General features: G+C 37.2%; 1 protein-coding gene across 2 annotated transcripts in view; it reads right to left on the bottom strand.

Moving 5' to 3' along the window:
- LOC109101196 (potassium voltage-gated channel subfamily D member 1-like) overlaps window positions 1–8607 on the bottom strand; it is a 61993-nt gene extending 53386 nt beyond the window's left edge. The window contains exons 1-2 of one of the 2 annotated variants that reach the window (XM_042729361.1): window positions 8246–8607; window positions 5532–7360 (exon numbers count right to left, since the gene is read on the bottom strand). In XM_042729361.1, coding sequence (XP_042585295.1) covers window positions 5532–6646 — 1115 coding nt within the window. In that variant the 5' untranslated portion in view covers window positions 6647–7360; window positions 8246–8607. The remainder of the gene's footprint in view (window positions 1–5531; window positions 7361–8245) is intronic. The other variant, XM_042729362.1, reaches the window with a different exon arrangement.
- Between the last annotated feature and the right edge of the window lie 3460 nt (window positions 8608–12067).

The following is a 12067-nucleotide window of genomic DNA, read 5'->3' as shown; positions in this document are numbered from 1 at the left end:
TATCTGACCCATCATGTTAAAAAGAGTAGAAATCAGAAATCTTTCATTGATCTGCACCATATCCACACCGGATTTCAATCTGTTCTCAGCCAGCATTATCTCTTATGCCACAGTCAAATCCCCCAGCCAATCACGGTCAACCTTTACACACCAAAAAAAAAAAAAAAAAATGCATGTGGTTCCCGCTGCCTCCAGCACGAGATAAATTATGTGAACTGAACCAAGACCAGAACCACATTACATCACTAATACATAATTCTGACAGATCATCAGTCTGAGGAGAAAAATAAATAAATTAATAAAATAAGAGGACCAATCCCATCATGCAGCCTGACAGCTTCAATGAAGTGATAAGTTGAGTGGTTTCTGTCACAGACATTAGTGCTTAGCACGGCTACTGTGAGGTCTCTTGGGTCTAGCATTGTTCAAGGACAACGCTTTTCCCACAAGACACTTACATAAGCCAACAGCAGATGGTGAGTGTGGACTCTAGAGAGGGACACTGACGCTCTGGGACAACAAGTTTTGTCCTCTTGTAAAGGGACAGATTAACGTTACTCCCCGACTGGAAATATTTTGAACAGCCCATCAGATCTGTTATTGATAAATGCTAAAACAAGCAAAGAACAATTAACAAATGTCCCATATGAAAATTAACCATGGTTTTACTGCAAATAAAAAAATAAATTAAAAAACCAAGGTTACAGTAATTAAAACATGGTAACCACAAATTAACCATGGTTTTGCTACACTAACCGTAGTTTAACCATGGTATTTGTAGTAAAACTGGTTACGCTAAAAGTAATCAGTACGCCAAAAAACGTGGTTACTACACTTTACTAAAATAAAACAACTATTAAAATTTGTAAGGAGTACTGGGGTTGTACCGTAAAGTGTAGGATTGAAACTCATTTGAGAACCAATTAATCTGTAAATCTTTCTTTGGATTACACAGATTTTATTTCCTATATTTTATTGAAAAAAAAAATGCAATTCCATATCTTCCCTAATATGCTCTTTGAAAGCAATAATTAAAAAAAAAAATGTAAATGTTTAAATACACTATATATTCAGTGCAGAAAAATATAACGGTTAGAGTCTGCGCTGCAGTACAGTGCACTGTGCACATGTTAGGACATAAGAGCCGCTCGCCCACAGGGACCCAGGTTTAAGTTTGACCTGGGTCATGTCCCAATACCATTTTCCTATTTTGTCTACACTCCACTTTCCTTAAAATGAAAGGCCAAAAATAAATATTATATATAGTTATTAATCTCAGTATAAGCAAGATAATTAATTAATTAATTAATTGAATAACGTTGAATTGGAATGACAAGAATAGGATCTATCTATCCATCTGTCTGTCTGCCTAAATATCTTCAATCTATCCATCAATCTGTCCATCATCTAATCTATAAATATTCAATTTTCAGCTGTTTTAATTTAAAAAAAATTAATAAATAACTTTCACCTCAACACTCAATTCATTTAAATGGAAAACGACAGTCACCATCTATTCATTCCTTTGAATTTCAATTTATTTTAATTATACTTCCCAAATTTGTGTCAAATTCAAATTGCAATTCTGCATTCTGTTTGCCAACTCAATTCAAATTACATTTCCTCTTCACTTCCTCACATTTTTAACTCAAAGCAGTCAAGGTAACTCCTTTTGCCAAGATCACCTCATTTAAGAGCAGCTTCCGTAATGTCTTACACTGGGCTACTGTATCCTGCTTTCTCCCAGGTTGTATTAAATAAAAACTTAGAGGGTGCATTAAACATTTAACACAGTATCTAAATGGAATGAAGCAGACATCTTAATTCAGCAGCTCCTGCTCCAAACGCTGCCCTGTCAAGGTCAAAGGAGAGGAAGTGTAAAGTTGGATATTAAGTCCTGGTAATGTGAATTCCACTCGGCTGCCGCCACAGACCGACCAATCGAATCTTGCACTCGCTAAGTGTCTTTGCTTGCTCCTTTGATCTGCACACGTGCATTTCTTTCTGCACAGTAAGGCTAAAGCAGAGCATTTATCCGGCTCCTCCAGAGGGAACATGGCCAGTCAACCCAACCCAGAATAAAACATTAATGCATCAGGTGATCTCTGTACTGAACAGCCACAAATATATTCATTTATTCAATTCAAACCATCATTAATAAGCACGCTGAAGCATGCAACCTGATGGAGTTATTTGCTTTTTCATTGCCCAGGATTTCCAAACCACAGAAGTGCATAATTATATTTGGAAAATATGCTTAAAGGGTTTATAATGCCATACTTCTCTTTGCTTTGTTTTTCATGCATATTAACATGTAAATGCAAACAGAAAGTACTGAATTTGAAAACTGAACATTACTTTTGCTGTTCCAACATGACTGCTTCCAGATTTGATTTTCTTTGGAGACTATACAATGGTCACATAGCTGGGTCTATGTAAAATTAATTAGTTTGAGGATGAAATGTCACTGATTAGGTTTTAAAGTTGCAGGATGGCATCACAGACTTATTCTCCTTCTATAATGTGCTTATTAGTAGTAATAAGCACATTAAAGATGGCTTCTAGATGGCATATATACAGATAGACTGAAACAATGATACTGTTAGATTAAACATCTGAACCTCTAACATTAATGAGAACCATCTGTTTGGGAGCTGCTCTTCATGAAGTGGGAAAATATAATAATATAATACAGATTATACATTTAAGTGGAAGAGATCATATTATACACACAGTTCAATACACAGTTTTATATAGGGGTGCACGATAATTATCGTATATATCGTATGTATCGTATATATTTAATTAAATTATATTGTATATATTTAATTAATGCACATCACGTCAGTAAACCCGGTTCTCTAATCTGCGGTAAATCCCATCAGGTGCGTCATTTCACATAGAGCAGCTGTTACTACACAGAGCTGTTGTTAACTGACAAGCTGCGCAAATCCACGTTCATTATCAGCGAAATCACTCACCTGATGGAATTTACCGCTGATTAGAAAACCGGCTTTACTGATGAGATGTGCATTAATTATTGGCCGATATTTACCGTGCACCCCTAGTTTTATATAAAATATGTAGACTTCTAGATTGCAATAACCCTGCTCAGATATGGTTCTTACCATCTTACCAAAGATTAATGTATAAAGAGTGTTAATACGCAGCTCCTGACATTTGCACGATAAGCTCAGATATTATGAATAATATGGTGCTATTTCCTACATTTGCATAACGCACAGGAAGATTGTCATTAACACTAATGTGAATCTGATATCTAAACCTGTCCACTGTTGTTACAAACCATCATTTTTCCTCTAACCAAGAGCAACAGAAATGTAGTTGCACCAAATTTACAACAATGCCATGTATCAAAGTGTCCAACTTATACTGGCTGCAACTAAAAAAAGTATGTGAAACCATATGCAGTATGCAACAATATACATTACAAATATGAGTTTGGATCATAACCCCCAAGTCACTATGATACAAAGTGCAACCGTCAGACTGATTTTTCCAATACATTTTCTCCATAGGCATTCTGAAAAGCTCTTTAATAAAGAATAAAAAGTCATGAATCAATCTGAAGGTGTGACTCATAACATTATAAACTTTGATTTAAACATGTTGATAGTTCAGTCATTTTAATATTAGTCACTGACTATATAGATGGATGGATGGATGCATAGATGGATAGATGGATAGATAGATAGATAGATAGATAGATAGATAGATAGATAGATAGATAGATAGATAGATAGATAGATAGATAGATAGATAGATAGATAGATAGATAGATAGATAGATAGATAGATAGATTTTTATTGTATTATATGATGCATAGGTAGAATTTAGGTTGCACATTAGAAGTCTTCACCTGGAATTTCGGCAATTAAATTCAAACTTTTAAATACAAAACTTACATTAAATTGAAGTTACACTGACTGATGGCTTCAATAGAAGTGTTTTTATAAGCTAAGGAAGGGAGATTTTATTTCCAGAACCTGATTATTGGCTCAACCACTGGCATTAGTGTTTAGGGAAATCTGTTTGAAAACAAAACAAATGAATAGATATTGCTGCCAGTTTATTCATAACACTTGAAATGGAAGGTCAAATCGAGCACATTACATTGTACATTATTTCACAGTGTGCTATGGTTATATACCACACTTTTTGCCAAATGCATACAGAAAACTATCACACTTTGTGCAGTATACTTACTACATACTGAACAAAAATAGTAAAACTGTATGATACTATGACATTGGAAACAGCCTACATGTGCTATAATCTGCATCACAGTACTGTGCAACATCTGAATTATTCTCATTGCATCTGTGTGGGTGTTTTCTACCCAACAACAACATGGAAAAAAAGAAACCATATTGAGATATTTTGCAAAACAGCCAAATGTTTCAGGAAAAAGTTTTAGAAGAAACACACACATAAAATGATTAAGCTTCATCTATCCTCCTCATCCTCCGCTCTGGAGCATAGTGTCACAGCGTTCCACTCTTCATCTATCACTCTGAGGGATTAAACTGTATCAATGAACAAGAGAAAACTGGACTCTGTCATTTCTGCTTCCCTAAAGCCTGACAGCAAACCAATGGCCAGAGATGTGGCTAAAGACTATTGTGCAGAAACAGCGCATTACTCATTCACAGCTCAGTTTTATGAGAACCATAAAAGAGGTTTTAGGTTATAACTGGTGAAATCAAAGGCACATATACTGGTTTTGTACCTGGGATGATTTAAGTTTCTCTGACCTTGCATTTTTTTAACATATAGGCAGGTGTCTTAAATTTAAGCAAGAAGAAATTTACACAAATAAAAAATCATAGAAATAATAATATTAATATTATAAAATAATTCAATAATATAAATTAGTGTTTATTTTATTTATTTACTATTTAGATATAATAATAAAACACAGTAATTATATTTAATTTTCATTTGAATTCTTTCATTTCATTATATATATATATATATATATATATATATATATATATATATATATATATATATATATATATATATATATATATATATATCTATTATATATATGCATCTGAATACACAGTGAAATTAACAACTAAAATCTAAAATAAAACTGAAAAATAAAAATAAAATCAATCATACATCGAAAAATCCAAAAAAAACAACAACAACAAAAAAACAATAGCTTACGCTATAGCTATAACTTTACGACAAAACCATGTTCATATTCAAACTCATTCTTCACTGCAAAGGTTTCATTTGAACTTCTATATAAGAACATTGTCAGCATCATTAATGTGCAATGAAGCTGTAAGTGGTTTGGATCACATGGGAATTTTCCAGAAAGTTCTTAATGGACCTCATCTACGCCTTCCTTAGCTTTTTAAATGCTACCATGGAACCAGTTTCACTGCAGTCCAAACAAACACCAGTTGACAGTCGTAGAAAACCTCTCTGCATATAGAAAAACAATCTGTTGCATATTCAAAACATCACGAGCTGCAGATAGAAGGGAATGGACTTACCCAAGTGTTGTCATGGTGACTATGGTGTACCAGAAGGAGGCTGGGATGCTGGTGAAGTTGGTTCCCTTGGTGCCTTTCTCGGCGTAGAACATGACTGTGGCAAATATTATGATGGCCATGGTGAGAGAAAACAGGAGGAAGCCCAACTCAGACGCACAACTCTTCAGAGTATAACCCAGGATCCGCAGGCCCTGAGAATGACGCGAGAACTTGAAGATCCGGAAGACGCGGAAAACCCTCAACGTGACGAATGCGCCACTCACGTCCTCGTTCTCAGGCATAACCAGGCCGATGTAGTAGGGCATGATGGCAACAACGTCGATGACGCTCATGACCGAGCGCATGAATTTGCAGCGGCTGGGTGCGGCAAAAAGCCTCATGAGGTACTCGAATGTGAAGATGAGGACGCAGGCAGTGTCCATGCAAAAAAATGCCAGCGTGTACTTCTCGCCGCATGGCAAGTCTTTCTTGCTGCCTTTGGGGGGTCGGCAGGGGACGGTTTCCACCACGTTCGCTATGACCGAGACGGCGATGAAGAAACCCGTGACGTAGTAGAAAACGAGAGCCATGGTGCTTGTGTGGGGGTTTTCAAAGGCACGCCACAAACGTTCCCGAGATGTGCTGTGTGGCGGAAGTGGAGTATCTGTCGCATTCTCAGCCTCCGTGTCCTCAGCCAAACGTTCCTGGTTCTCTTTCTTGCGGTCCCTGTACTCTTCCATGCAGCAGTCGCCGATAATGTCCGGCACGATGCCGTAAAACGCCAGCTCCTCGTCGAAGGCCTGAATGCACTCCTGCCTTGGGTAGTGAAGCTTGCCGGTTCGGTAGAAGTTCAAAATGTGGCGAAACATCTCCGGGTCCCTGTCGAAGAAATACTCCTGAGTGTCCTCGTTGTAGAAAAACTCCTTTTCCGAGCTGCCCAGCAGAGTGTCGGGATAGCGGTCCAGCGTGTTTTTCCATGTCTGGAAGCGGAGCCCGCTCACGTTTACGAACAGGATCTCGTCGTTGCGGCTCTTTTTGTCAACGGGCGGTTTGGGCATGGTTTTCTTGGCCAGAGGAAGCCAGCCGACGGCCGCTGCCCTGGCAAATGGTAGCCATGTTGCCACTCCAGCAGCCATGTTTAATTTGGAGGCTAAGCGTTGCTAATGAATCAAATATGACAATGGGGAGAGCACCAGTCAGACCTGAGAAGCTTTTCTGAACCTTTTTGGACCAGAAAGAGTTTTTCCAAACTAATCATCCGAGCTGAGGATCTCAGACTAGTTCCTTGCCTTGTCTGTACATTTAATAAGCTAAGAAGGAACACTGCGAGGTAAATGGAAGTAGGCGAATGTTTTCATTATCTGCTACTAAAAATTTGGGGCTGTCAGAGTGTCAAAGCCATTTGAATCTCAGGATCTCCATATATCAAAAACGATTCTGAAATGACCCATTCAAATTCCTCAGCTCAAGTCTTTTGTTTGCAGATTGTGGCTGTTCAAACAATCAGTTCAGCCATTTAAAGGGTTAACCTTCTTGGCCATTTCTTGCAGGCTCTGCCGGAGAATACTGATTTGTTGCTGCGCTGTGCAGTTTCAAATTTTTATTAGTCTGTGATGAGGCTTTTTGAAGTTAGCAAGAAGACTATTTCTCTTCTACTCCATCCATTCTTTCATTTGAAGGCATTCTCCCTCCTTTTCATGCACTTTCAAGACTCTTGCCTTTAATTTTTCTTTTCTTTCTTCGAGCTTCAAGTGGCTACTCAATCTCACAAGAGGCTAAGAAGATTTTCAAATGGAGATCTCAGAACCGTAGCCACCTGGACTCCAAGTATGGCTGTTCCCTTCATGCACCTGTCACAAAACAGCACAACAAATCCTTAGATGATGTCTTAAAGCAACATGGAACACAGTAGCTACTTTCGCCAGCTTGTTTTACGTCAGAGACTGTTAAAATAAACAAGCTTCACAGTCTGTTTATGAGAGCTCTCCCACACTTTGTGCTACACAGAAAACATGTGCCATTACACTTTACATAGGATAGACAGAGATATATTCATAAATTGCTTATAAATATATATCTATTTATACTACTTTTTAAATAACAATAAAAAGTTTGCATAGAGAGCTATCATTTTTCAGTGCAATCATACTATTTTGCACAAGTCAATTTTCAGGTTCACAACAATCAATATGCAACGTATGAAGTCAATCAATAATGTGTTTCCCCACTTCTTAGCTAATGCAACTTCCTGTTGCATCTAAATGTCTCAGTATGAAGAACCTCCCTAACCCAGAATCAGATTTTAAAACCAACACAAACTTTTTAGGGCATCATCACATAACCACACAACTGTCGGAGGACAGGTGACCCAGCCCAGTCCCAACATAATGCATACAACACGTTCCCGCAATCAAAAATCAATAATGTATTACTCTACACCTCCTGCACCATGCACAAGAACATGCACGTAGAAGACAAACAGTAAATTCTGAGTTTAAATTAGCACTAATGCAGCTCTGGACCAAAACACATCAACCAACTTATTCTTCCTATTTTTCATCAGACGAGAGTATAAACGCAAATGTAGGTGCTTCTAAAATTTCCTTAAATGCACATCCCTAAAGTGACTCCCAAAATCAATGAGAGTCGTAAATAAAATGACATAAAAAAATGTCTAGCAAGTTGCCAGCAGTAATGATAAGTAATGACTTTTTTTTTTTTTTAAGACTTGTTACCTCTGAGACAGACGAGAGAAGGAAGAGTTCAATGTGAGGGAAAGCTGATGAAAGAAACAAAAAGGAAAGAAACAGCAATCTCTCTGCAGCAGTCCTGGCATCTCGCATGCAGCTTGTGAAGGAGCGACCGTAACGCCTAGTCCTCCTTGCCTCTCTCTCCTCTCCTCCGTTGCTCTGTTGCATTCGTGCGCTGCCTCTCTCTCTCTCTTTTACTCTCATTTGCTTGCTCAACCTCCCCACCCTCTTTCTCTCTCTCACACTCTCTCTCTCTACACTTATACACATCCATTTAAAGCTTAATATCTCTTGCAAATGCATCCTGCCCTACAATGGGTCATAGAGAACGAGGCAATAGCTCAGGTTTCACACAACCTGACAATACTAGATCACACAATATTCTTGTGCCCTTTGTTGCAGCTTACTGCATTCAGACACATCGCATCCTCTCCTCTTTCAACAGATCGTTTCATGTTGCTCCACCTCTCTCGGCAGTGGGAGCAGCATGAGAATTTCATTCTTATTTCAATTTCCTCAACTGCTTCCAAGCACAATGGGGTGCCATCACACTTCTGAAAGGTGGAGAATGTATTAAAATCATTGACGAAGATGGGAAACCTCTGGGAGATGCTTTGGGAGGTTTACATTGATGATATACAGCATTGTCCAATTTCATTTCAGCAATATTGGGAAAGTCTTGTTTGGTATCATAAAATTGTATTATATACAGTAGATTATCAGTCAAAAGTGTGGGCACACTAAATTGAATTTGTGTTACATTTTTTGACGTAAAGCAATGGTTCTCAAACAGGAGGCCGGCTCACTAGGGGGCCTCAGTAAACACCCAAGAGGCCCTTAAGATGAGTTAAAATAATTAAAATTATGATAAAACAAGTATTAAAATAAGCTAACACAACTAAAAATCAAGATTTTAAATCACTCTGCCACAATTTTTTTTGTTTGTTTGGAAAAGTCAAAACAATCTTAAAAACTCTCTCTTTTTTTGGCCAAGCTCTAATTAAGCAGGTACAAATTATTATTATAAAATATCTGTATAGCGCTTTTCAAAATACAAATCGTTGCAAAGCAGCTTTACAGAAAATTAAGTTTCTACAATATATTTAGTAGTAGCTTATCAATGGTGACTGTCAGTTAATGTACATATTGTAGACATGTACAGAAAAATCAATTAAAGACATTTAATTATTATGGCAATTATTATAATTATTATACTATTAGCAATTATTAATGTTGCAATTAAACTTATAGCATTTTTTTGGTATTTCGGGGTTGGCATTTATGATGAGAGATAAATTGTTCCTAAAAATATATTTCTTTGCAAAACTAAAATTCAAATTGTTAAGGTTAGCGAAGAAAAAGCAGTGTGCCATATACATTCCATATCAAAACTTCCCATCATTCACAGCATGAAGCTGACTGATGAAAGTTCAGAAAGTGCAGAGCTGGAATTTAGACAAAAAAGAAAGAGTGTCCATTGCTAGAATGTTTTTTTAGGGGGTGTCATTACATAATTCTCATACTTCCATTGGTATAATTTCATAGTTGACTTAATATTACTCTAAAATGTAAAAATGGAAATGGGAACATTAATATCAATAAATGAGGAGGCGTGTCCAAACCTTTCATTGGTAGTATATAATCATCCATCAGCCGTCTTGATCTCTAGATATCAGTATCGGCATAATCCATTGAAAACCCATATCAGGCAACCAATAGTTTACATTCACAAACTGTTCTTTAGTCTACATACTGTATTATTCATGAGGACAAAGGCTGAATTCAGAAGCCTGACAATCATTCAAGTAGCATTTATAACAACTGCTTTTTCCATTCCTGTCTTGCAGATGCAACACACATGCGACTGGGGTCTCCGATGGCTTGTTGTGCTCCCCCTAAAATAGAGGGATTTGATTACATCTGTCCTGTTTACCCTGTGGAATTAACCATTTAATGTAATAGCATACGCTACACACATGCACGTAAACATTGTCTGGTTTCAATTATACAGCAGGCATTAAATTTCTCAGCAAAGTGTCACGTTAGGGACAGATTGACGGGATGCGCAATTCCATTTGGATCCACTAGTGGCACAAAAATCACACACATCAACTCAATGGCAAATTTATAGTGTTTTTTGGCATGTCGATCCTTTAAAATCAAACACTCTCTTGGCCACCTCAAAAGCCAACTTGAGCGAAGAAACAGTTGCTACTGTAATTCCCAGTGATAGCATCTGTCATGAGGATTGAACTAAAGGAGTTTTCAGGGCGTAATGATCGATTCTGTGTAAATATTGCCGTTTCGATATATATGAAGTGGAAAAAACAACCAGTCTCACATGGAGGAACTCCAGGACACTGGAATAGAGTGAAGTAAGCCAAGATGATGGCAGAATTGATTCCTGGATGCTCAAATCAATGGATGTGTTACAGCTGAGTCTTCAAAGGAATCCTTGGAGCGAAGCAGGTCAACAATGCAAGAGGTTAGTTTAAAAATAAAGAGAACAAAGCTGTGTTAGTGTTATCGTGCATCTAGTTTCATGCGGTCTTATTTAGAGTAACAAATAACTGCAAAATATGCAATTTATTTTAATGTTGATATTTTCAGATGTAGAGTTGCACATTGTGCCTCATCAGAAGGAGATTATTAAAGAATAAATGATGAAATTTTGCTTCACGTAGGGACACACTGAGAACAGAAGAGTGGTAGTGCATGGAGTACAAGAGCAGATCAGTACAAAAACATCAATAATTCACTGATTTTACCAAGATCCTCTGTGTGAAGAAAGCAATGAGGTGGAAACCCAGAAGAACGGTGAAAAAGAAAAGGGGGGAAATTACATAAACAGGACCTCAGGGTTGTTTGTATTTTACTGAGTAGATTTGAATTTCCACTTCCACAAGTTTCCACTTCCTGTCAGTCGCATGGGACGTCTCTGAAATGGTCAAAAGTCTGCATTAACTAAAGCAAACAGATTGATCATGCATTCACTGCACTGTATTACTGCCTTCAACGTCATATTGATGAATGACAATGCTATATTAATTGGGCTTGTTTTGTATATTTTTCTAATTACTCAGTTTCTCTGCGTTTTCAGTCACACCCTGACAGATTCTCAAACTTAGAGTAGCAGCTCACCCAAAAATAAAATTCTGTCATCAAATATTCACCAGGTAGAAATATATTCATATTCAAATATTCATTCAGGTAGAAATGTTTATCTAGGACTCTTAAGATCAAAAAAGCACACCATCAACGCCAAAAAGTGGTCTAAATGACTACTGCGCTTAAGTCTTTGGATTGATCTGTGGGAAAATAAGAACAAACATTTATGTTTTTATTCATTGAATTCAAATCTCATATATATTCAAACTAAAAGCACAAATGCACATTTAGTCCTTTTTGAAACTAGACAGGTTGGGCTCACTGCAACCAACTTAATTTCTTCTTATATGTTCCACAAATGACATCAAATATATCAAATCGAGACTTCTGCGCAATGAGGATATTTACTTCTTTATAACAGAAACAACAAAAATACAACATTGAGTCACTTGCTCCACACAGAGAAATGAATTATTGTTGGAGAGTGAGTGCCATTGCGTCATACTTCTGGAGTCTTTCTATAAATGATTGAAGAAGATGGGGAAAAAGCTTTCCTGCAGGTCTCTGCACTTTACTGCAATACTTCACTCCACAATGGGCCAAAATACTGTAAGACGCTAAAAATGTGCCCAAAATGTACCTGAATGCAACTGAAATCAAACCTAGAAATATGACTGAGTATACAGTTATGTTTATATA

The sequence above is a fragment of the Cyprinus carpio genome, chromosome B8 (assembly GCF_018340385.1).
Source record: "Cyprinus carpio isolate SPL01 chromosome B8, ASM1834038v1, whole genome shotgun sequence".
Classification (NCBI taxonomy): Eukaryota; Metazoa; Chordata; class Actinopteri; order Cypriniformes; family Cyprinidae; genus Cyprinus; species Cyprinus carpio.
The sequence above is the reverse complement of the archived record's forward strand: the minus strand, read 5'-3'. Positions and strand labels throughout refer to the sequence as shown.